This window comes from Pipra filicauda, unplaced genomic scaffold (assembly GCF_003945595.2).
Source record: "Pipra filicauda isolate LSUMZ 115617 unplaced genomic scaffold, ASM394559v2 scaffold35_size7292922_pilon, whole genome shotgun sequence".
In the NCBI taxonomy this organism is placed as follows: domain Eukaryota; kingdom Metazoa; phylum Chordata; class Aves; order Passeriformes; family Pipridae; genus Pipra; species Pipra filicauda.
Genome location: NW_024104487.1, coordinates 3,271,892 through 3,298,655, shown reverse-complemented (window position 1 = coordinate 3,298,655; position 26,764 = coordinate 3,271,892). Strand labels below are relative to the sequence as shown.

The following is a 26,764-nucleotide window of genomic DNA, read 5'->3' as shown; positions in this document are numbered from 1 at the left end:
GGAAAATTTTGTTCTGCTTGAGTTTTGTTCACTGTGAAGGTGAACAAAGAAACATTTCTGTTTGAGAAACTGTCTAATGTGAATCTGGCCAGTAACCTTTTTACTCCTCCAGAATAATTTGCACAGACAAATGGACAGTCACATGGACTGTTTTTCCTCTTTTAGAGTTAAGTGTTTCATAAAAAAATCTCAGAAGCCTGAAAAATGATCTAAGTTCCTTTTCTTCTGTTTCGCCAACACAAAAATGAAACTTAAACCTAGGAGGTTTTAAGTCTATTTTTTTAAGGGAAGTTCTGTATTTCATTGTCAATCTATTTAAAACATTAATAGGAATAATGGAAAATTACAGTTATTTTTCTGAGATTTAGCCTACTAAATTTCTTATGATATTTTTTATTTAAAACAGTCTTGAATAAATCACTTAGATTTTACTAGCTACATTATAAAAACTATTGAGAAAACTCCCATGGACCTAACTCAGTTGCTGGTCGAGCATCAGAGGTACATCCTCTGCAAATAAGCAGGTGACTTTTAAAACTTAAGCAGGGCTTTGTTGGGATACAATCCATGAGTATGCTGAGACAGAATGTTGTGTTTAATGATGTGCATGGTGCTATGATAAACTACCATGCAGTAGCATTCTTTGCAGGGATACCACCGCTAATTTTCTCTTTTAAGAAAAAAGATGTTTGGAAATGTGTGCCTTAACTGAAAAAAAAAATAAAAATCCCCTGGTAGGTGGCATGTAGACATGCAAGTTATTGTCTCTTCCAGTGTTTCCTCTACCCCAGCCTGCAAAGTCCTTCAAAACAATACGCAGCAGTAATCTTTCTGCCCAGGCACTCATACCCAACCTGTGCTGTCCTTACCACCACTCAGCTGCTCTTTGTGGCTGGGCCTGCAACTCCTCAGCCTGCCCAGGTACAGCAGCCAACTGGCCATGGAACCACCACCTCCAGGTCAGGTGGCAGAAGGAAGACCAAAGCATGGTGAAAGCAATTGAAACCCAAGAGGAATTACAGAGAAGTGTAGCTTTATGACCGATTCTAGGGCTGAAGTGATGCAGTAAGTTTGGGACCATCATTTGGGACACATGTGTGTGTGATAGAAGGATGGGGATGAGGAAAAGGGAAATGTAAGCATGGTTTCCACTGTATTGCATACAAAACCTACCAACAGCTATTGACACATCAAAGCACGCTAATTTGGAAAACCATGGCCTGTTCTGAATTGCACTGTTTTCTTTACTTTTGATTTTTTGCTGCCCTCACTGGAACCTGGTTTGATATAATTTTTAAATCTCCTGACTGGAAAGATCTTGTTCTACTTTTTGTTCTAAACGAGTGTTTAGACTTCATTGCCTTGTATTTAGTAGGTTGGTTTGTTGCAGAAATTCAAACAATAGTGTTTGTTGAACAATAAACTGCAGCACTAGTATTGATGATATTTAATTGAATAAGATAGCTTAAAAAAATCATTTCACCAACTTCTCATCTGATAGCATTCCAATAAATTAAAACCATGTAAACTTTCTTGATAAAATTCTTTCCTTTTTCTTCTTTTTTTTTTCTCTCCGAAAAAGGCAATGTAATTGCTGACATAATCAATGAAAAGGAGTATTTGATGAGTTTTGCTGCTCATATGTTGAAATAGGCTTCTGATAATTCGGTTCATCCAAAAAGATGAAAACATAAAATAATCTAAGTGTTTGTTCTGTATTTGCTGAATATATGTGCTGGTTTTGGCTATTTGGGGGGGAGGGTGTTTTGTTTTTGTTTGTTTGTTTGTAGAATTAATTTTCTTCATAGTAGCTAGTATGGGGCTGTGTACTGGATTTATGCTGGAAAAAGTGTTGATAACAAGGTCATGTTTTGTTATTGCTGAGCAGCACTTTTCTACTTCTCACCTCACCCCACCAGTGAGGAGGCTGGGGCTGCACAAGGGGTTGGGAGGGGACACAGCAGGGATAGCTGACCCCAACTGACCACAGGGATATCCCAGACCATAAGGCATCATGCTCAGCATACAAAGCTGGGGGAAGAAGAAGGAAGGTGGGAGTTGTTCAGAATGATGGCATTTGTCTTCCCAAGTCACCATTACATGTGATGGAGCCCAGCTTTCCTGGGGATGGCTGAACACCCACCTACCCATGGGAAGCAGAGAATTAAGTCCTTGTTTTGTTTTGCTTGCATGCACACCTTTTGCTTTTCCTATTAAACTGTCTTTATCTCAACCCACAGGTTTTCTCACTTCCGATTCTCTCCTCCCCACCCCACCAGGGCAGAGTGCGCTGGAAGCTGTGTCAGACTTATTTGCTGGCTGGGGTTAAACCACAGCAGTACACTGGCTACATACTAGCCAAAACTATAAAGTTTTGGAAACTACTTTTGTGTGTCTCCTCAGGCATGTTTTCCTGCATGTGGCAAAACATTTTTGAGCAATCTTTTTGTCCATGCTTACCAAGAATGCATGAAACTGCAAAATAACAATTTGATCACTCCTAAATGGATGTATTTGTGCACACTGGTATATTATCTGCATTGCTGCTAGCTCTATTTCTGAGGCAAGATTTAACAATCAAGGAAAGTCCTATTTCATGCCATATGAGCTGCTGAAATGAAGCCCAAACTCTTTTTTATAGCTTCAGTAAAAAATGAGGTAGTATCTTGCCACAGCCAACAATTATGACATCCAAAAGTTTTCTTGTCACCAATACACATGTCAAATCACAGCTACTGATTTAGCTACAAATCAGTGATTTGTAACTAAGTGATATTTAAGTTCAAATTACATGTAGGTAAGTGGCTTTAGTTTTATCTTGGTGACGTAAAGAAAGGATGGGTGTGGTAGATAAACTCCATGAAATAAAGTGTCCAATTTATTCTTCCCAAAGCAAATATTTGTTAGTTAACGACATTCTATTAATGGTAGGTTTTAATATTTTCTTTCTGAAGTTTCTCTGAAGTATTTTAGGTCTTGTTCTGCTGTAGATCCTTGTGGGGGTTTTCTACAAAAGATACCCATATTTATTTTCATTTTCAACTATTTTTATTTAATTCTGGGTTTTTGTTAAGTCTTTTACCTCTTATGCCTCTCTACACTTCTCTAAGGGCTGTTAGCTACTGCTCTTCCAAGACTCTAGAGGTCAACATTCATATTTGAGACCACACATACTTAATAGTGCTCTAAAGAATAGTGAATCCTACACAGTAAAAGGTAATTGTTAGTTGCACGATTTTAGGCCTTCACTCTTTGATAAGCTTCTGTTCCTTGCCTCATATATTGCTGTTTTCCTCTAGATACTCTTCAGTTTCCAATGGAGATGTCTGCCTTCCAATAGGTGAATCCTAATGCTGTTGCTACCAAAGCCCAGATGTAAAACATGACAACCTAGAACTGAATTGCTTCTACTACCTCAGAATTCATCTGTAGAAACCATGTTTGGCTTCTGTTTCCCCTTTCAAATGAAGTCTGAGTTCTGCTTATCTGCGGCAGCAGTTAAATCTGCACCGTGGCAGAAAGAAAAATACCAGTTAGGAAATGTCACTTGGTAATCCAACCTCAAGATACTCAATAAAAATGGCCTTTTTAAAAATCTGAGCAGAAAGTGCTAGTGAAGGGAGCAGCAGTGAGGCCAGCTTTGTGCCAAGCTGAGCTGGTATCTGATGTTAGTACTGTGAGTTCTTCTTACAGACTCAGTTGATGTGTAAGAGAAACATACAGTCTGGGTGCACCCGTGTATTGGCAAAATATCGTCCCAGGTAAAGAGCTGACATATATTTACTTCTTACACCTTGCTGTCTCTATCTGCCCGAACAATTCCATCCCTGGGCCAGCGCGGCCGAAGGAAGGACCGTAACTATCTCTCCTGCCTGAAGGGCGGTAGACGCGGTTCTGCCCTGCTCCGAGCAGCCCTACTCAGGCCTACCCTGCCCGATCCTGCTTGGCCCTGCCCGGCGGCCACGCCTGCTCCGCCTGGCAGTACGGGCTGGATCGGCGGCGCCCGGGGCCGGCGCGGGGCCGGTCTGGGGCCCGGCGGTGTCCGCTGCTTCCCCACCTGCCGCAGCAGAGCAGCGGTCGACCTCCGGAGGGGTGTATGTGTGGGGGGTGTGGTGGGGTGGAGGCCGAGGTGTCTGACACCCGCACTGCGTTTTCCAAAAGAAAAAGGGCTGATGGGATGCGTAGGGATTCCCGCAGCTGTGCGCGTCCAGAAGTACACGGCCCCTTCCCTTCCTGACCGTGCCTAAGCACTCGCCTTCCTCGCTGCTTCCCTCCAAAATGCCCACGGGCGGTTCGAAGTTCGCCTGTGTTAAAGAGGGAGGGGACGTTCCTGCTCCCTCCCAGTGCCCGTGGGCAGCCGGCAGGAGCCCCCGGGGCACAGGGTGCGCGGGATGCCGGGTGGGCGCTGCCGGCGGCGGGGCAGACGCGCTGGGGCAGAGCCCTCCCACTCCAGCCGATTTCGGTGAGGAAGGTGAAATGCGGAAGTTGACACCCATAACTGTCAGCAGATCGTCCGGTTTTTAGCCCGGAGCATGCAGTTAAGAAAAATAAATAAATGAAATAAAGCCGTCCTTCGTGCGTACAGCTGGTCTCGGTCCTCGTCGGCAGGCGACACGCGCGGCTACTCGCCCGTATGGCGACGTTACCCGCCGCGGACAGGAGGGCGTTCGCCCTGAAAATCAACAGGTAAGGGGCTTTCACGATTCCTCACCACTCTTAGCCCCGCCAAGGCAGGTGATCAGGTGGCGGGAGTAGGGGCGGAACGGCTCCTTCCCTGGAGACCCCCGGGGCGGGAAGCCACCTGCCAGCTCCAGACAGCTGGGCTGGCCAGCCCTCGGGCGGCATCGCTCCGCTGCTGGGCTGCTCCTGCGGGGAGTTGCACCCTCGGGGTGCGCTTCTGCACCAAGGTTTGCTCTGACGAAGCCGGTTGAGGGTCCGTGTCCTCCGACAGGGACATGACTTGCAGTCTCACCCAGGAGTTTGTTCCCCATCTGTTCTGTCTGAGCAAGTCCCTGGAGGGGCTGCTCGCTGGCTATGATGTGGGGCGTTGGCGTTCCCCCTCCGCAAGAAGTGGCAAAATGATGTGGTCTCTAAATTAGCACTCCTGAGAAAATGAGGACTTTATGTAGGGCATCAATACTGCAATGACATACATCCCCGGGTTGTTTTTTTTCTTTTTTTTTCTTTTTTTTCTTTTCATCCTTTCATCTCCGCAAAGAAAAAAATTCCCCGATGACTGAAAATATATCTACCTCCTCCCTTCCCTCCCTAAATCAAATAAATTAGAGCTCAGCTGTTGGAACACCATACTCTTGAAACTAAACTTGCTGTCTCATAGACTTTGGTGTCTTTTCCCAGGGAAGTGTTGACTCTCAGTTGATCTGTGCTCCGTGGTGGCACTATGAAATCAAGACCATTATTTTGATAGGTTAAAGGGAAAAACAGGCCTCCTTTTCAAGAGTCTTGTTATTTTGAGACAAAAACTGTGTTTCCAGGGTGTTGATGTAAGTACCAGGTATCTTGAGTTTGCTGACACATAAAAGAACAAATAGCATAATGGTAATATAAACTGAAGATTTGTGAACTGTGCCAGAGAGAAAAGCATGCAGAGAAACTCCACCTCCTCAGCAATTTGTTGGAAGACATGAGGTTGGCAGTCAGAGAGGATAAAATTAGCTCCTCTGTGATGTGCCTTTCCCATGGCAGAATATGCATCAGTGTACCTTTCTGTATCCTTTGGGAGTTATTTTTAAACTTATGGTGGAATATTCACAAGAGTGAGACCTCATATTTGGGAGCTGTCAGATGAACAGTTCACTACAGTATCCTGCCACAATTCCTGATCATTTGGAGACTTGCTTGAACAAAAAGCATAACTAGCTGATATTTAAAGGGTTTGAGTTATTTTCTTTCTTCCTATTTTTAGGGTCAGCTTTCTGGCAGCTTTCCTGAGCTGTGGTGAGGGTCACAAAGCCTTACAAAGTAGTGGAATCATAACAATTAATCCAGCTTCGTTTCACAAAGGCTTACAAAAGTTTTGGTAGTAAGAACTGTTGTGAAATTAAACTACTGTTATAATTTTTTAAATTTCTTTTTCTTTTGAGTTGATAGTGAAATACTCAGTATTTTTCATGGCAAGTTAAATATTGAAATATATTATCAGTGTGTTCTGAATATTATTCCAATTTAACCATATGCCTGTTTATTTTGCAAGTATGAATATTCTCTTTGACACAGTATAGTAGAAAGTAAATATATTTGCTAGCAGAACATGTTTCCCTTTCTTCAAAAGGAGCAGGACATTTTTACGTGACTCTAGTGCAGTTTGTTCCGTAGAGTGATAGATCTTCGCAAGACGCATTTTTAATGTGGTGTTTTAGATTTTTTTTTAAGTAATCTTCAGAATCAGGGGAATAATAGGTCAATGTGTTAGCTTTCTTCCTATACACAAAAGACTATTTTACAGCTGTAAAATTTTGTTCCTTTCTCTTCAGAGTTCCTGAATCTACTTCTTCAAAATGCAACTCTAAGTGAAAATTGAATGTTACTGGCAAGGCATCATTTACAGGAGTTAGTATATTGCCCGTATAATTACTCTGCATTCATTACAGATTCGCATGCAGACTCTCCTGTTTTTTCCTCACCTTTTCTCTTGCCAGTGACTTAACTAAGCTATATACTGTTTTTATGAGGAACAACAGAATTTTAGGCTCTGTCCTGGTTCCTCAGTACATCATCAGCCTGCTAGTTACATAAGTTGTACCCTGTATCTTGGTGAGCCGCGATACATATCTGACCAACCTATGAACTATGCATAACACTGTTCTGTAAAAAATTAGCAGTGATGTAATCCATAATGTGTTAATGGTATCATCATACTTTAAATTTAGTGTGTGTTATCGATCATGAGCACCAGCATTGCAGATGCTTCAAGAACAGCTGTTGTATGACAAGCAAGACGTTTGTCTAAAGCTAGGTCAAACTTTAAAAACAGGCCTTCAAATGCCTTCAAACTTGTGTATGCAGCCTGCCCACGTAACCATGTCTTCCTATCACTTTATTCTTCCTTCCACCCATCTGATGTCTGTTGCCCCAACCTGTTGCTTCCTGCCTTTTTTAATCCTGCAAAGACTTGCACATATGTTTTTAATGCATGTATGTGAGTAGTTCCTTCTAATAGCATAGCTTTTATGAATAATGATGTTCATCTCATATGTAGAAGTGACGGAACAAACCTTTAGTGTCTCTCAAGTTAGGCAGCTAGAAGTCAGCATGGGGCGTGAAAAAACAGATCTTCCTTGCTGAGTTGAATCCGAGATAGTAATTAGGTATCTGCATTGTGTAATGTAAATGTATCTACTTTCCAATCACAGTATTTGTGCCCAGCAATCAGGAAAGTTGAAAAATAATTTTATAAACTGCTGAGAAAAAAAACAAATCGCCATTGCTAGAAGTGTGGGCTCTAACATGTACCAGCTGAGCAGTTTGAAAGACCAGAAAAGATGAGTTTTAATCAGTTTGCCTCAGCTATGTGTTGGGATAAACACAATATTCACAGAAGAGATTTTATATTTATTATTATTTTTATTATTACACTTTAGCTAGTGTAATTTACTGTGTTACTTTTTACATAGATTTTGCAGTAGTAGTTATTTATTTTGACTTCAAGTGAAGAAAACTGTGCTTTAGGCACCTACCTGGGGCACTGGTCACCAATGCTGTACATTCAAAACATTTCAACATGCAAATTCCAAAACAGAAAATTATCAAGAACAGCAGTACAGCTCCCTAACATATTTAACTTCCAGACATGTGACTTCTGCAATTAAAAACTCTCCCAACAGACATGCTCCTCAACTGTCTCTATGGACAACCATTGCCTGCATTTCACAAGTGTTATAAAACAAATTTTCAACATTTACTTCTATAATTTCATTTCCTTGTTCCTGAAACGGTCCAGTTGCCAAGCAAAATTTTCTTTTCCTGTTCTAGTTTTAAGACATGTACTTAAGGATGAGTTTATATGCATAGATTTATATTAAAAAGAACAATGATCCCACACTACCAATATTAAAGAAAACATTTAGCTAAAGATTTCAAATTTTAAAAAGCTTACATTAAAAGTCAAACTCATACCAAATTCTCAAATTGTGCCATGAATCCTTCTTTCCATTAATGATGAACATACATTTAAATTATTTCTACCTGAAATGAAAAGGTGAGCTTAAATATTATATTATACAAAGTTTCAGGTCTGAAGATTCACAAGAAATTACCCTAAATGATAAAGGCTGTTGCAAAGGAGTTAAGTACAGTGCAAGAATTGTCTCGGTGGTAGAACAGGCCATTTCCTATGTACTCTGATAGCAGATTTCTGTTCAGTGCAACCCCTTTACAGGGCTAAGGCCAGCATATTTTGCTTGAATTTCAGTAAAACCCTGGTTATATGGATATAATAAAATGTGAATTACTTATAAGCATTGTCCAGACTCCATTGTATACACCAAGCTATTTCTGTTAATTATTTTTTCTGTTCAAACTTTACATATATTAAATAAGCTGCAGAGAGAACCTCAGTCTTTTGTACATGTAATAAATTTATGTAGCAAGTATAAAAATCTAGTACACACACATACATGTGTGGAATAGTAGTGGATTTGTATTTGGTACAAATATTAAATGTAACAGATTAAAGAGAAAAAAGTAAGATGTACGTTTCATATGTTAGGTATAGCAATCTGTTAGTAATAGTTTATAGTAAATGGGCATTTTTCTTAGACTTCCACAAAAATAAATGAGATTAGTTTTTTAAATCTTTTGGAGAATTACATGAAGTTCATGTGCATGGGATATAAAGATCAGGTTTACATCTCAGAACCCTAAAAAGGCTTGGGTTGGAAGGGACCTTCAATGATCACGTAGTTCCAAACCCTTTGCTATTGTAAGGGACATCTTTCATTAATCTGATTGTTCAAAGCCCCAACAAGCCTAGGGCATCACAACTTCTCTGGGCCACTTGTTCAAGTGCCTACTCACCCTCACAGTAAAGCATTTCTTCTTAGTATCTAACCTAAACCTACCCGCTTTCACTTTAAAGCCTTTCCTCCTTGTGCTATCACTACAGGCCCATGTAAAAAGCCCCTCCCCGTATTTCCTGTAGGTTCCCTTTAGATTCTGGAAGGCTGCTATTGGGTCTTCCCAGAGCCTTCACTTTTCCAGGCTGAACAACCCCAGGTCTCTCAGCCCCTCTTCACAGGAGGGGTGCTCCAGCTCTCCTCTGGACTCACTTTACCAGGTCAATTTCCTTTGCTGTTCTGGGGACCCCAAAGCTGGATGCAGCACTCCAGGTGGGATCTTACAAGAACAAAGTAGAGGGGCAGAATCCCCTCCCTCTGCCTGCTGCCCACACTGCTTTTGATGCAACCCAGGATGCTGTTGGCTTTACAGGCTGTGAGTGCACAGGGCCAGGTCATGTCCAGCTTTTCGTTCACCAGTACCCTCACTTTCTTCTCTGGATAACTGCTCTCAATCCATTCGTTGCCTGTCTGTACATGTCTTGGGGGTTGACCTGACCCTGTTCGGTGCCTTGCAATTGGCATTGTTGAACTTCACTAGGTTCACATGAACCCGCTTCTCAAGTCTGTCAGGGTCCCTCTCTCTGGGCAGTATCTCTTCCATCATGTGAGTCAGCTGCTGCACTCAGCTTGATGTGCCGGTTGAAAAGTAAACCAGTAGGAGTAATTAACACAACTCAAGAGAGATTACAAGTCAGAGTTACAATTTACTAAAAAGATTACAAAAAATACAGTGATACAGAATAAAACTGGTATTAACCCACAAAGACAGAGGTATAACCCCGCACTGTGGGATAAGAACAGAACGGTGTTTGTCAACCCCTGTGCTCAGCACCACGTGGCCTCCCTGGGTGTGAAGTAAAAGGAAGAGAAACCTCTTGGTCCAGATGATGGTCACAGTTCTGTTGAAGTAATGATCACAATCTTGTTGAGAGTGGCAGTCGCAGTCCTGTTGGAGTTCTGATCCTCCTCTGGATCTGACGAGTGGTACTAGAAGTCCCAAACCCCCAAGATTATATCTGCTCAGGTTCAGGTGGGAATACCCAGTTCCTCCCCCAGAGGGGGGAGTTTCACAATGGGTGATTTAACTCTGTGAGTCATGGGATATTTTTGGAGTCTGATGGTCTAGGTCGTTACAGCTGCCTATTATGCCAGTCCAGTAGTGCCCATTAGCAGAGATGACCCCTCAGGCTGAGTGTGAAGGTGCTAACGCCTCTCCAGAGGGAGTTATCGCAGTTGAGTCATTAGTGTGAAACAAAGAAACACTCCTTGCAGAGTTCTTTAATACCCAGCTTGTAGCTTGAGCTGTCAGGTGTGCCCTGGGCAGCTGCTGCAAATGATCCATTATTAACAGTCCATCAGAAATGACATAGAGGGTGTAGAATACGCAGTTTTGGTTATACCCACATAGTGATAAACTGGTCCAGGCCCCTGTAACCAGAACATCTGCAGGCAAGTCGATGGTGCAGTCCCAGTATCTGTCATTAATGAAGATATTAATTAATATTGCTCCCTGTACTTACCCTTGAGGAACACCACTCATTACTGGTTTCCGTTTGGACATTGAACCATTCACTGCAGATGAAGCTGTCAAGCGAGTTCTTTCTACTGCTAAGACTCCATCGATCAAATACATGTCTCTTCAATTTAGAGATAAGAAAGTTATGGGGGATCATACAGAAATTCAGGTGGGTACATCAGTTGCTCTTCCCATGTCAATCCACTGTAGAAGGTCACTAGGGGAATCCAGTACTATTTGTCCCATTTGTTTGAGAATCTTTTAATTTGGCTATAGAAATATTGGAGTATACAGGAATATCACTATAATTTTCTTCACCTTTCATTAGCTTTTATATTCAATTTTATCCAGTTTTTCAGCTGAGTTTAGCATGTGTTTCTTTCCAATTGCCAGAGTGCGTATTTTCCATTTCTGGTTTATAGGGATAGATTATAAACTGACCAAAGTATCTGCTTATTTCTTGCACAGATTCATATAATAGTTGAGGTTGGAAGGGATCTCTGGAGGTTATCTTCTTGTCCAGCCCTCTGCTCAAGCAGGGTCACTTAGAGCTGGCTGCCTATGACCACATCCAGTTGGCTTAGAAGACCTCCAAGGAGTCAGACTCCACAGTTTCTATGGACAACTTTTGCCAGGGCTCAGTCACCCTCATGGGAAAAAATGTTTCAGATGGAACCTCCCACGTCTCAGGTTGTGCCCATTGCCTCTGGTGCTGTCACTGGGAGCCACTGAGAAGAGCCTGGCTCTGTCTTCTTTACTCTGCCCCCTCAGATATTTGTATATATTGATAAGATCCCCCCTGAGCTGAGCCTTCTCTAGGCTGAACAGTCCCAGCTCTCTCAGCCATTCCCCGCTGGAGAGATGCTGTGGTCCCTTCATCACCTTCATCACCCTTGACCAGCCTCTGTCCAGCACATCCATGTCTCTCTTGTACTAAGGAGTCCAGACTTGGACACAGAACCTAGGCATGTCTCAGCAGCACTGAGCAGAGGGCGGGGATCATCTCCTTGAACCTGCTGTCAGTACTCTGCCTGCTGCACCCCAGGATAACATTTGGCTTCTTTGCCACCATGGCACTTTGCTGGCTCATGCTCAACTTCGATGAAGTTGTGGTCTCCTAGGACCAATGTGGTCATGGTCCTCTAGGACCTCTGGGTCCTTTCCTGCAAAGTGGCTTTCCAGCTGGGTGCCCTCCATCATATATTGGTGCATGGGGATGGTCCTGGTGCAGGGCTTTGCACTTGTTGAACTTTGCAAAGTTTCCATCAGTCCATTTCTCTAGCCCTTTGAGGTCCCTCTGAATGGCAGCATGACCCCGTGGTGCATCAACCTCTCCTCCCATTTCTGTGTCATCAGCAAACTTTTTGAGGGTACACTCTGCCCCATCATCCAGATCATTAATGAAGATGTTAATCACGATTGGACCCACTATTGACCCCTGAGGTTTACTGCTATTTAATGGCCTCCAGCTACACTTCATGCCACTGATCATCACTAATGATCACCAGCTCTTCGTGAAGTTTTCAGTCCAACTCATTGTCTGCTCATGCAGCTCATACTTCACCAGCTTTAAATATGATTCCTTTAGACAAATGAAGGACCCAATGTCCTTTGCAGAAAAAGTTACTCCTGTCTTCCTGGCTTACTTCAAGCTGTTTTGTCCTAGCTTGTTACGGCATCACTGTTTTGGTGTCTTCTGGATTTGTATTGAGCAAAGGAATAGATTGTACCTGGCTCTAAAGCAGGTGTAGAGAAGGGAGAGAAGACAGGGAGCCCTGCTCCTTCGTATGCTACTCATAAAGGCCAATCCCCACTGATGCCTCTGCAAATGGATGCTTTACTGTCCCTCCCACCTCTGTTTGGAATCAAGACAATTTGAGTGAGCAGAAGACATAAGGAGGACTTCATACCATGTTTTCATCCCTGCTGTATCAGTTTATAAGTGCTCACTACATGTGAATGACTAAATAGCCATTAAAAGTCTCAAATGGCTCTTATTAACCTGTCTCTCATCTTTTTGGACATTTTTACAGGTACTCCTCCACTTCAAGGGAGGGATGTAAACTGCAAAAATAACAACTTTCTAAATCTACCACAAAGTCAAGAATATTAAAGCACGCTAGGGATGGATCCAATCTATTCTAAATAGCTCTAATGTTAATAGAGGAGACTTCTTAATGCCTCTGAGATTATCTTTTTGTTAGCCCTAGAGATAGTTCATTTGTCTTTGCTAGAGTGTTTCCAGTGAGCAGTCAAATTAGATTAAATCTATGTCAGTGCAACACTTCTAAATATGTTTTCCATGTTTTGAGCAAACGACAAATTTATGCAATATACATTCGCTGGTCACTGTGTATAATTGAAACCAGTATCAGCTGATTTGCATCTCACATTCTGGCATTGGTAATTATTGCAGTTCAGATCAGCTATATCAAAGCCTGTCTGCATCCTCACAGCCTGTTGAATGGTACCTGAGAGCAAGCTATGCTGTAGGCCATATGAGCTTTGAATGTGTCTAGAAACCACAAGAGAGACAATTACATGAAAGGAGGAACACTGCTGCAATATTTCTTGCGGCCTAGGCTCGGGTTGCAAGCTGTCATGTTTTACACAAGCACAAAAATAATAAGAAGAAAAGCAGATAATGTGCAAAGCCATGTTAGTCTGTGCAAGACTGTCCTTACTTCTAATTCTGACTGGAAACTCTGTGAACATTGCTTCCTTCTCTAGCAGAGTGGATTGTAAATCAGTTACAGGAGTAAGCTGAAGAAGAAAGCAATATCATATATCAAGATTATGCCATAGATTATTACTTCATACTGTTGTTAGAGATTCCTGTATCTCCTCATTTTTCAAAGATAAGGTTATCCAAGATGCTCCTACTACATTTGACACTGTAGTGTCCATCATGAAGATTTAATGCACAGACCTTTCCTTTGGCACACTCTGCAAAAGATTGTAACACTTCCTGCCTAAAATACGACTAACTTTTAGGAAGTAGAAAAGAAACAGCAAGAAAATGCCCTCTTAATTACTTTTCAGAGGATACTAGTGCCTTTGGTTATTCACAGTGACTTACTTTTGGTTTGTATTGCTTACCCCAAATTTATGATTACCCTTTCTGGAGTCTGCCTGCCACACAATCAAGGTGATAGTAGTCACATTTTTAAATAACGAGTTGAAGACAAACAGAGGCCCACCCAGCCATATCTGTGAAAAATTACAAGTGCAGGAAAGATAGGCTCCATAATACAAGTGTACACTTTATCGGCTGGTAGGCAGCTGTAGAAACAGTCTTTAGAGAACAGTTGGTCATGCAAGCAGAATACTGCTGTTACAAGTGAGACAGATGTCACTGACATCTAGGAAGCTCTCTGACTGCATACTGAGTACTTACATAGTGTTCAAAATATAACCATCTATTTTCTATTACAGTTGTTAAAGATTGGTGTTCTGTAGTACTTGCATATCTGTGCAATCACTGGAATCAGACCTGATACATGATTAGAGTAATAAGATTTTTACTTTTGCTAAGGAAGATGGTTGGTGAGCAGGAAAAAGACTTTAGGCTCTGAGCAGAAAAGCTGCATTCTAAAATCATTTTATAAGACATTATGTTCCTCCTAGACTTCAGATATCTATGTACATGGTAAAGGTTACTTCACAATTTAAGATTGTGAAGTTCTTTTTTTTTTTTTTTTTGGCATATGAAACCTGTACCAAAGGAAAATGTAGATGCAAATGAGAACCATTTTTATGTCCACCAGGTTCTGTGGACATATTTCTTATTTGTCGTTCCAAACAGTTTCCATTTTTGACTATGAAGGGAGAACTAGCAAGAAAGAAATATTTAATGTTGTATTTTATACCTTCTACCATTTTCAGGTTTTAGGGTCATTAAAAATTACAGTTCATGAGCATAGGTCAGTATAGTTGTCCTTTTTTTCTGTTCTGACTTGATTTTTTTAAAATTTGATTTGAAAAACACACACCAGACTATACAGTGGTCTGTAGCAGTAAAAAAAAGGATAGCCTGTGAAAGTGCTTACTGATAACATAATTACACTAAATGCTTGCCATCATGAATTCAGTTACAGAAAAATAATTTTTGTAATTTCTGGACTGATCCAGGCCTAGATCAGCTTTTGGGCCAAGTTCATGCAAAAAGTCCACAATACTTTTCCCTCATGACTTTTGTAGAATAATACTTGCATATGATGAATCACAGTTTTCTGAGCTTCAGTAATAATGGCCTGGAGACTTCTTATAAGGGAGTAAGCACACCTGGACTTAATATTAGTATTTTTCCCCAAAGTCAAGCAAACTGGATTAGGTAAGAGCACATATTATTTCAGTTGTCACATGATCTGAGCTTTACAATCAGTATAGAACCAAAACCTCATGTTTATAAGATTTAGTAAAATGTAGCTTTTCTCCATGCTTGAAATTTTCCAGATAAATCATTAAGTGAAATTCAGTTTATAACTTAAGATGTAAAATGTTTTACATCATTCAAATATGTTTTTGAGGGTATGTAATATAATTTCTATGAAATATTTGTCATTGTAGTGATAGCCAGCAGATACAAAAATACATTCTTTTTAACAACATAATTGTTAGCATATGCCAGATTCTTTAGACATTCTTATTTTTAAAAGTGTGAGCAAAAGATCCAGCTTTCAAACGTGTCTTAGTTATTGCTCAGGCTCTCACTGAAGTTGAATCAAAATTCCCTGTTCTAGAATCATAAAATCATAGAATCAGTTGGGTTGGAAAAGACCTCCAAAATCATCAAATCCAACCCTTGACCCAACAGACTGTGGTTACTAGAAAATAGCAGTATATCTTCACATACTAGCAATTGGGCTAATTTTTCTTCAGGTATAATGCCTTAGTAAATGATTCTACTTTTGCTAGTTAAACTTACATCTCTTAATAAAAAAAAAAATGTTATTCTAAGAAGTAACTGGAAAAAAAAAAGAAAACAACCCTCATGGATTTCCCTTCACAGAAAGGTCACACTGAAGCTCCGCAAATTTGTGTTCTTAGGAAATGAGGGGCCAAATATTAACAGAAATTAGTTTTCTACTTCTGTCCCATTTGCATTATCTCCTCCTCTGGCTCTTCAAGTACTCAGTATTAAAGACCCATTTGTAAATTTATTGTGAATATCTTTGAAGTTGACAGCCATGAAAGAGACAAAATAGACTTTTTTTTGATTGATAAAAATACCAACCTTAACCTTGATAAAAAAAAATAAAAACAGTCTTATAGGAACAAAAAGAAAAATTTCCTTAGAATAACAGTTACATGGTCTTTATTTTGGTATTTTTTATTGTTGTTATTAATGAAGGCTTTTTTCACTTATTAATAGTTGTTTCTTATGGAAATAAGGCACAAGAACTATTAAACTTTTTATGGGTTTTACAAAATTATCAGCATTACAGTAGCATTTTCTTAGTGAAGCCCTTTGAAGCTCAGATAATACATGTGAGCTGGAAGATAAGTCCTTACACTTATTTAGTAATCACCATGTTGTGAATTGGTGGCATAATGCAGACAAAACAAAAATCTAAAAGAGCAAACTGTTTTTTTAAACTATTACTTTCAAAGCACAGTATAAAAGGAGGATGGCACATGTATTCAGTGATGGTTTTGAAATTGCCATTATCGTTGTTGCAGAGAATCTAAGCTTTTGGAAGACTTTTAAACAGTTTAGCAAGGAACAAGGGGAAGAGGAAAAAAAAGGAGGGGGGAAAGAAAGCAAAGTTTTGCAATGGAATATAAACATGGAGAATCATCTAGAGACTTTAGTGGCACATTTGTTAGAAAGCCTTTCTTCAGACATCTTGGTTGAAAGAAAATAATGAGGCACTAATATGAGCTTTAGTACTTCAAGCAGAGAGTGTTCTGACCAACCACAGAAAATGATTCTCAGATAAACTGAGGTTAATCCCTTCAGAATGAAAAATTTGCGTACATATTGCTGTATGCTGATAGATATTAAGGCAGTGGGGACAACAAAAGAATTCTGATGTTTTCACACATTTATCTTCTATTAGGACGGTTAATTAGCACATGTGAGATATTAATTAGAAAGTTTGTATTGCATATCAGTTTAAGTCTGTAATAGGATGACAAATAAGATTGATTTATACTCTCTGATTTCCAGAGGTACCACTAAACTATCATATGAAACATTACACCTAAAACCACTTTCATTGCAACAGCCAACCAGTCACCTATGCATACACAGTGTCTTCTCAAATAGCTTTTCCATAGTTTCCATATAGTGAATAAAAAGTGCATAAAAGCATTGTTCATCAGTACCAAATCATAAGTCTTCAGTTTCTCTGTGTAGCTAGGATTTAAAAATTATTTTTATGTGTGCTTATGTCTCTTCCTGAGGGAGAAACAGCAAAACTGAAAGGCATAGAAAACCAGTCACTTAATAAATGTCGTACATGACCTGGGACAAAAATAAAAATTGACCTCTTGCCCATTTTACTTTATAGCAAGTTGTTGACAGCATGATGAACTCAACGATTTCTTCTTCTAGATTTCTTTCTTTGTTCCCGCACCATTTCTTGTAGGAAGATTGTTGTTAAATTTCAGCCATCTCAAATAGGATCTTTATTGCTTTAGCTGATACAGTCTTAATGTGGTAGACCCCGAAGTAGGTGTGTGCCTGAGGTCGTACAGCCTACTGGAGCCATCAAGGAAACAGCAGCGAGTTCAGATCGACCACTGCTATAAACAGTGACTAACAAAGCAGAGCTCTGGTGCTTTAAGGACTAATTAGCAACTTACAAGAAAAACAGGCAGTTCCACTAGCGGTAAGAAAAGGACTTCTAAACAACATTCCCATATTTGCTAGTTAAAGATCTGGATCATTGCCCAAAACTTTGTGTGTGTTTGCATGTGGGAGTGAAGGAGAGCAGTAGGTAATTGTTGTATTTTTCTCTTCCAGAGCTTTTTTAGTTGCTTGTTTTCAGCTGTAACTGGAGCAGTTTCATCCTAGGGTCAGAAAAAAACCAAAAGTTAGTTATGAATTTTGTGTGTCAGTGTCAGATGAAAGGGATTGTTCCTCAGGGTAGCCAAGACTGAATATTTTACCTGCTAAGTAAAAGTTTTCACTATTTTGCTTTATGATTCCACCATCTGTGTACATTTAAATGTGAATGTTTCTCCATCTTTGGGGATAGTTCTTGTACTCTCTTTTTATTCGTTTTTTTTCCATCTTTTCTTGCTGTCTAATTGTGTATGCAGCTTTTGCAGAAGACAACTCACTGTTCCTCAGTCTGCTGGAAGGGATTGTAAGGTTGTTAAGGATTACACTTCCTGCTTCTCTTCTAATAGTAAGTAACTTTGGAGAATTTCATCCAATAGGCATGTTTTTTTTCTTATGAAGTTTGTGATTTGCAGTTAATAGGTGATCTTTAAAGCTGTTCTTTTTCTCTTTTATTTCTAAATTGCTGCTCTCTGTTTAAATTTTCATATTATATATATATATTAACAAAATACCCATTGTGCCTGCTTTTAAACTACATATTTCAAAGACCTATATCATTGAGCAGAATTTCAATGAAACTGCAGAACCGGCTTTTGCATTATAAGCATTTATATAATTTTAATTATAGAACCAGCAATATTCAGCCACAGATCTAACATGTGTTAAAGGGAGAAAATAAATGGTTGTTTTATTTTCCTTTCCTGATACCTCATCTAGGCCCAACTAATAACCCAAATCTCCAAATTCCCAATCCTTCAATGAGCTCTACCCTGAGAAACATCCCAGAATTTGACCTACAAGATGAATTTAATTTTAAGTACCTCCAGGTGTAGTCTGTTATTTTGGTTATACTGTTGTTTTAATATATTATGCAAACTCTACACTTTGCATTGGAGAGTATTTGTGAAATACAGACTCTGTTTCAACTTTTTGTTAGCAGTTACTGAAGTTTTACATCTACCTGTGGGACAGACACTGGTGAAATTTGGATTAAGCAGCACCAGTTTTGGTTTTGGGTTTTGTTTTGGCTGATTGAGTTTTTTTGGGTGGATCAGGAAGTCTGGTGAGTTCCAACTTTTTCAATATTTGCATCAGAGAAGTATGTCATCATCATTCAGGTAGGGTCATGACACCATAGAGTGGAACAATGAATTCCAGTTGATGTTATTTTGCTCCAACACCATGGTTCAGCCAAGGACCTAAAACCTCCAGAAGATCCATAGGTTGCTATCATCTCCCATCTTTCTACAGGCTTACACTATTTTTCAACATGCCATGTGAATGGTGATGAACTGTGAATTCAGCAATGACCTTTGTGAAAAAATCTTCACCAAATCTACACCTTTTTAGTTTCAGCTAGTGAAAAGGGACAGCTGTCAGTATAGGTGGTCTGTAGAGCTATTGACACTGCTGAGTCCCGTTGCTGGTCTTAGAAAGGGTTGCAGTTGCTCCAGGTAGTTCAGAGACGTGATTTACGCCACTGTGCTCTTGTCACTGTGCATTCTTACTTAGCTACTTACTTGGTTACTTAGTATCACAGAATTGTTTGGGCTGGAAAGTACCATAAAGATCATCTAGATCCAACCCTCCCCTTCATTGCAGGGATACCACCAACTAGATCAGGTTGCTCAGAGCCCCATCCAATCTGGCCTTGAACACTTCCAGGGATGGGGGCATCCACAACTTCTCTGGGCAGCCTGTCCAGTGCATCCCCATCTTCACAGTAAAGAATTTCTTCCTAACATCTAATCTATATGTCTCCTCTGTCGGTTTCAAACTGTTCCCCCTTTGTCCTATCACTATTTGCCTGTGTTGCAATCGGATATGTCTATCTCATATTGGCCTCATAAGCCACCAGCGTGCCTGTAACAAATGTGGATAGAGCCTTCCTAAATCTTCGTTCACAAAGCCTAGCCATGATTTGCCTGTGTGAAAAGTTGCTCTCCCTTCTTTAAACGTGCTTCCTTTAGGTACTGAAAGGCCACAATGAGGTCTCCCCAGAGATTTCTTCAGGCTGAACAATGCCAGCTTTCTCAATCTGTCTTTGGCTGGAGAGGTGCTCCAGCCCTCTGATCACCTCCATTGCCCTCCTTTGGACCTGCTTCAACAGATCCATGTCTTTATTGTACTAAGGACCCCAGACCTGGATGCAGTAGTATAGGCAGGTCTCACAAGGGCATAGTAGAGACAAAATCCCCTCCCTCAACTTGCTGACCATTTACCTTTTGATGCAGCCCAGGATGTGGTTGGCATTCTGGGCCGTGAACACACATTGCCAGCTCATGTCCAGGTTTTCATCCATGAGAATCCCCAATTCTTTCTCTATAGGACTGCTCTCAGTGAGTTCTTCTATCAGTTTGTACTTGTGACTGGAATTGTCCTGACCCAAGGGCAGCACTTTGCACTTGGATTTGTTGAACTTCATGGGGTTCTTGTGGGCCCACTTCTCAAGCTTGTCTGGGTCCATCTGGATGGCATCCCTTCCTTTTGTTGTGTAAACTTCACCACAAAGCTTCATGTTATCTGCAAACCTCCTGTTGATGTCTTGATGAATATATTGAAGAGAACCAGTCTGAGCCCTGAAAGACACCACTCCTCACTCGCCTCCACCTGGAGGCTTCACAACAGCTGTCGACTGCAACTCTTTGGCAATGTCCCTCCAACCAATTTCTTATCCACTGGATAGTGTATCTGTCATAGCCATGTCTCTCCAATTTGGAGATAAGATGTCATGTGGGACCACATCGAAGGCCTTACACAAACAAAGGTATATGCCATCCATAGCTCTTTAGTTGTGGACCATTGCAGACACTCCATCATAGAAGGCTGCCAGATTGGCTAGGTACAGTTTGCCCTTAGTAAAGCTATGTTGGCAGCCCTGGATCACCTCCTTGTCTTGTATGTGCCTTAACATTGCTTTCATGAGGATCTACTCCATGATCTTCCTGGGCACAGAGATGAGGCTTGCCAGTGTGCAGTTCCCCAGATCTTCCTTTCTCCCCTTTTTAAAAAAAGAGAGCAATGTTTCCCTTTTTCCAGATAGCTGGGACTTCACCGGACCACCATGACTTTTCAAATATGATGGAAAATGGCTTGGCATCAACATCAGCCAGTTCCTTCCTGTTGCAGTAGGAACTTTTTTCCTAGTAACTTATTAGCACTTTCTTGCTTCAATTTAAGCACATTACTTTTTCTCTCCATGGATATGAATTACTCACTGTTTTCTTTACACCTTGCTACCTTTCACATAGTCAAGGGCAACTGCTGTCTCCCATCATCTGTTTTATGACACATCTGGTTTTTCAGTCTCCTCGTGGGTCATCCTTCCCAAAGTTTTAGCATTCTGACTGCGGTCTTTTGAAGCCTTTTAGATTTTATTGTACCTCACTCTGCGGTGTTATAGGAGTGTAAATCAGCCTAAGCACTGTCTCATTGGCTTAAATTAACAGAAATAAGATCACTTTTTCATCCTTGTGGTACTTTGTTAGTAAGTATCCCCATATACTTCCCAGTAAATGGCATGCTATTTTTTTAGACAGTTAATTCTCCTTTCTATATTTCTGCATTTGATTTTTTTTCCTTCTTAAGTTTAGGGCTTTACATTTATTGTTATTGAATTAGCTGTGCTGATTTCAGACTGTTTCTACAATACTTTAGAGAGTATTTTAGTGTGATGTGATGCCCAGCTTTTAGTCCTGTGTTATCTAAATCATCATCCATGTTGTAAAATAAAGTATGTACTGGAACTAGACTGAGGAAAAATTCACTTGCTTCTCACAGTAAAATTTCCTCGTAATCTTCTTTCGAACTGTTGATGGCTATGCCTTGAATATGTTTTATTAACCAGTTCTGGAACCAGCTGTGATGATTCCATCTAGCCACTATCTCTTTACTTTGCTTATAGGAATGTCATGAGGGACAGTATCAAGAGCCTTACTGAACCAGTCAAACTATCACAGAAAAGCATTAGATTGGCTTTATGTGACTGCCCTTTGATAAATCCATATTGGCTGTTCATCATCTCCTAATAATTGCCAACAATACACCAATAATTGCCAAACTTTTTGGACCATAGTTTTCTACAGTCCACATTTTCTAGTTGCACACCATGCACTTCATCATCAGACTATTGATAAACAGGCATGTCTAAGGTGATGTACATTTTAATGTTTAGTGCAATTTCATGCTCCCCTTGCTGTGGATGGAAACCACAGGGTTTTTCTCAGATTTTTCAATGACTTGCCTTCATTTCTTATTGCCTTCTTTTCTTATGGCTTTTTAGCACATAAATAGACCTTGTTGCAGCTAAGGGTGACTGTAAAGCTCTCCTCAGAATCAGACAGGGCTGCTGTACAGACAAGGAGGGTAAAAGTATAGCCATGGCATAGATGGACTGCAGCCTCCACAAAAGCTAGGGCATGACATGCACTAGGTTAATATGAACCACCATTTTCCTGAAGGTACAAGGGACAGTGTCTAAGGTAGTTGCTTGGTCAGAAAACAGGCATGTCACAGACAACAACCACTCTGGCATTATCAAAGAACCATCCAGAAGGGCCTCTGTTTACACCTCACTTCTCAAGTTTTTCAGTTTCTATGCTTGTCTCTGGCTGTTACACCCACCTTTTCTCCATGTCAGTGTACCTAACTTGTGCTTGTGGTTTAGTGTCTTTTAGCAGCTGTGTCTTTCAGTTGTATAATCCTAGCAGATCTAGCCAATCATTTCTGAATTGGTTCAAACAAATTTTACTGTCTTCTTAGTGTATTTTGCTGTTATTCTTACTGTATTTCTTCTCCCTTTCTTCCTTCAGTCACAGGAAAACTATGAAATCAATCAACTGAACTATTCTTATCTGAAAGTCACCATTATAGATTACAAAATTTGTTGTCCATTGGACTGATTTAGTTTGCAGGTTATTTCTACTGGTGAGACAGTGGAACTGATGTCAGTGCTTCTGAGAAATTGCTCTCAATTAGCTGGCCTTGCACAAGCTTTTACCAGACAGCAAATTTGGCACTTCATCCATATTTGTGCTTCCTCTTGTGTAGTTGAAAATTCATACAGTTTTCTCTTCAAAGGGTCTGATGACCCCATATCTGGTGTAATTCAGGGATGACTTATATAATTGTTTACAGCAGCAACTTCTGCAATAGACTTTTTTACATACATTAAACCAACATCTGCTAGTACATCTGTTATTTTCATCAGTAACAGATACTTCTACACAAGGTAGAAACTGACTCTGTTTGCAGTAAATTAATAATTTTGAATAATTTGAGTTTTGTACATACATTCATTATCAGAGATTATTTGCAGTGGAAAAATGAGTAACAGTACCCCTAATATACAAGCAGGTTGGTTTGGTTTGGTTTGGGTTTTTTTTAATAGGTCAAAGATAATATAAGGAGTGCACAGAATTTGTTACTTTCCCTACATGGCTTGTTGCTTATATAATTATTGAATATCCTTTAAAAAAATCCCATTTTTATTTTTGGTATGTCAGTGATGAGTAGAAAATTCTCTTCCAAATGGACCTCTTCTCTTTGTAACTCTGGCTTTATTCTGTCTGCAATTACTTCTGCCTTCAGGTTGGAGCGATGTCCCACTCACACCTGGCATGGTCTTTTGGCCTACAGGGAACTACTCTCATTTATGCAACTTTTGTTTTCTCAGTCAGGCCTAATACCTCTAATACCTTTAATACAATACCTTCTGTAAAGTGCCTGTCTCTTAACATGAGCAGAAATGCATTGGGCCAAGTTTAGATTTTTGTCATGCTTGCTAAGAAAAGCAGTAGTAAGTGTCACAGAATAGGTACATGAGTCATAGGAATCAGGAGGCCACAGAGGAGAGAAAGTGCAGACCAAGCAGGCAGACTGTCCAGTGGTATCTGGTGCTTCTAAGATGTCTGTTAATGCTTCCTAGAGTTGGAAGAGTCTCATATGATGACAGGGAATGTCTTTTTACCTCTCTATGTTCCTGTCTCACATTTGACTGCCCTGGTGGGCTGCAGCCTATTATTTTTAATTGAAATCTGCTTAACTGCATTTTGTGTTAAAAGTCTTATCCTGAACACTCATGGTGAAATTGTAGATGTTTTACCATTTCATATCTGATTATTCTTAAACTGATTATTCTAAACTAAATAAATATTAATTTTTTAGTTTTCATGAAAACTGACCAAGCTACTCTGATTACTGAATTTTCAGACTGGGTACATTTTCATCAACCTGGGATTACTGAAGAATTCTGTACTGGCCTCTTTCTGCTTCCAATGAGATTGGTTAATTAACACTTAAGAAGACTTTCCCTCAAGTGTTCAGCTGATACAGTGTAGGCTGATTTTTAAATTCATACTTTGGTTTGTCTTGGGCTTTTCACAGCAAGCTGCATTATTAGCGTTAAGTCTGGGCTTACACTGTTCAGTGAGTGGTCTTGTCTTGTTTTTATCCCTTGATCAATTAAAATATTTGCCTCTGTGATGTTCATTTTCCTTCCTCTGCTTTATTATCCTGTATTTCTGCTTTGCAGAAGTGAATCTTGCAAGTATTGCTATCCGGGTTGCAGTCGCACTTCACTTAAGGGCAAGGTTGTTCTTTCTTGCATAGCTTTTCCCAGTTGTGAGGGTTGCAATATAGTGATAGAAATCTGTTGGAACAGTGACAGAATCTTAATTATATAGAACTGCAAATGTTTTTTTAAAGTTTGCATCAACTACAAGACAAGAGGAGTCTAGACCATCACCAAAATACACTTCTAAACACTGGGACAGGAGACCTAATTGACTCAACTCTGGCATTTGGTATTTGTATGGGAATAATTGTAATTACAAGGATTTTTCTCTGCTTAATTAAAGGCACTCTTCTGCAGAAATAAGAAAGCAATTTACTCTCCAACCAGGCTTTACACAGTTCTGTCAACGAAGTTTAAGCACCCCTGGCTTTTCTGCACTTCATCTGGTAAGTTTTGCGTTTATCTTCTTTATGCTGATTTGGCATCTACATTGCTTGATGGTTTTAGGATAAATAAAGTGATTTTCTGAAGTTGTCTTGCTTTCCACTATCTTCTGTCTGAAACTGGTAAAAAGTACTCTCCGATGAGCTGAGGAAATTATGCATTTGAAAAAACTGAGAATGCTCCTTGGAGCCTGAAATAGATAGTCTTTTTGTATATTACTATAAATCAAAGTTAATTAGTTGGAGTATATTACATTCTTTCCTTGTTGGAAACATTCAGGTTCATCAAATAAATGCTTTGTGTGGTGATCACAGGTCATTTGCAAAGGGAGGTTGTGTTGCCAGGCAGCAGGTAAGCTCCAATACAGCCTCTCACTCACACCACCGCTCTCCTCCTGGTGCGACTGGGGAGAGAATAGGAAGAGTAAAAGTGAGAAAACTCATGGATTGAGGAAAAGACAGTTTAATAGGTAAAGCAAAAGCCTTGTGCACAAGCAAAACAAAACAAGGAATTCAGTCACCACTTCCCACAGGCAGGCAGGTGTTTAGCCATCTCCAGGAGAGCAGGGCTCCAGCATGCATAATGGTGACTTGGGAAGACAAATGCTATCGTTCTGAACATTCCCCCCTTCCTCTTTCTTTCCCCGGTTTTATATACTGAGCACAATTCCATATGGTCTGAAATATCCCTGTGGTCAGTTGGGGTCAACTGTCCCGGCTGTGTCCCCTACCAGCTTCTTGTACATCTCTGCACTGATAGAGTGGTGTGAGGAGCAGAAGTCTTGGCTCTTTGTAAGCACTGTTCAGCAGTAATGAAAACATCACTGTGTTATCAAACTGTTTTCAGCATAAATCCAAAACACAGCCCCATAATATTTACTGTGAAGAAAATTATCTGTACCCTTGCCAAAACCCACACAGAGAGAAAAAAGAAAGGTGGAGGCTCAATTATCTTGACTTAATACACCGTTTGCAGGGCTAGCAGCAGGGACAGCACGCTGGCTGTTCTTCAGTGCTGTAGAGGAATCATGTTAAGTGAGAAATGCCCTGATTGGCATAGATATAATTGAGTCAACTGTTACATGTCTCCAAATCATCTCCAGCCCTATGACACTGCCCTTATGACAAAGGGGAAAAATCCCAGATCTTTTTATTACCTTTCAGTAGTATAAGTGTTCTACAAACATACTATGGCGTAAATGAAACTAACTACAATTTTGGTACTCTTCCTCTCCCTACCCTTTTAATTTTTATTTCTTTTTGTGAGACCTGGTAAGTAGAAGCAGGAAAAGTCTTTGTGCACCAGTGAATGTGAAAGATGTAGAACACTAGATGTAAGCAGTTGCTTCCTGTGTGTTGGGGCCTCCCGCCACTACTCACTTCCTTAATCTGAAATGCTGTGGTGTCTAACTTGTTCCTTGCGGTTAGAGGCTGGGTTCCTTCTTCTGCATGCAGACAACTGCTTTTGCTCCTGAGAAACTTGGTAACGTTGCGTTTACCAAGTATTACACCGTAGCCGCCATTTTGTGTGCTGTCACAATCTACATGCCTCTAATTCATCATCCTTAAAAAGGTATGTTTGCAGTAATGATTTATGGCATTTTCTGTATAAAATTGTTTTGCACACTTCTATAATGTGTGAACGGAGTGTTGGCTTCTTAGTTAAACCATTATCTCTGTTTCCTTTGAAAATTTGCACCAATTGTTAGGGAGACCATTACCCTCCACCTGCATTTACTTTTTACACTATCTTTTTTACATTTGTGTCTAATTTACAATAGTCAAAAGCACATATTACTAATGGTTAAAGATTATTGTTAACAGTTGAACTAGAAAAAGGAGACAATGAAATGCGATGGATTTGACTCATCAGAATGGAAAAGTGTGATTTCTGAAAGGGAGTGCAATGCTTAATTGAAAATTAGATTGAATTAAGCAAAAGTATTTTGCATATAAAACATTACATCTTCAGCAACTGAAAAGATGTAGTATATGTACATTTTAAGCAGTTTTGCTTTAACCTTTTGGGATTTACTTTTTTAGTTGATCTAAATATATAAAATATATTTATTTTTAATATACTTTATTTATATATTTTTAAATATATTTAGATCTATAAATCTCTACATCTCTAATCTGTACATGTATATACACTAACATGTAATGTTTTACCCACTGGCAGTACAGCAGGAGAGCTTCAGG

General features: G+C 40.0%; 1 protein-coding gene across 1 annotated transcript in view; it reads left to right on the top strand.

The window, feature by feature from the left end:
• The first annotated feature begins 4,579 nt into the window (after positions 1 to 4,579).
• DOCK8 (dedicator of cytokinesis 8) overlaps positions 4,580 to 26,764 on the top strand; it is an 87,902-nt gene continuing 65,717 nt past the window's right edge. The window contains exons 1-2 of the mRNA XM_027709739.2: positions 4,580 to 4,686; positions 24,463 to 24,565. Of these exons, the coding sequence (XP_027565540.1) occupies positions 4,634 to 4,686; positions 24,463 to 24,565 (156 nt within the window). The 5' untranslated portion in view covers positions 4,580 to 4,633. The remainder of the gene's footprint in view (positions 4,687 to 24,462; positions 24,566 to 26,764) is intronic.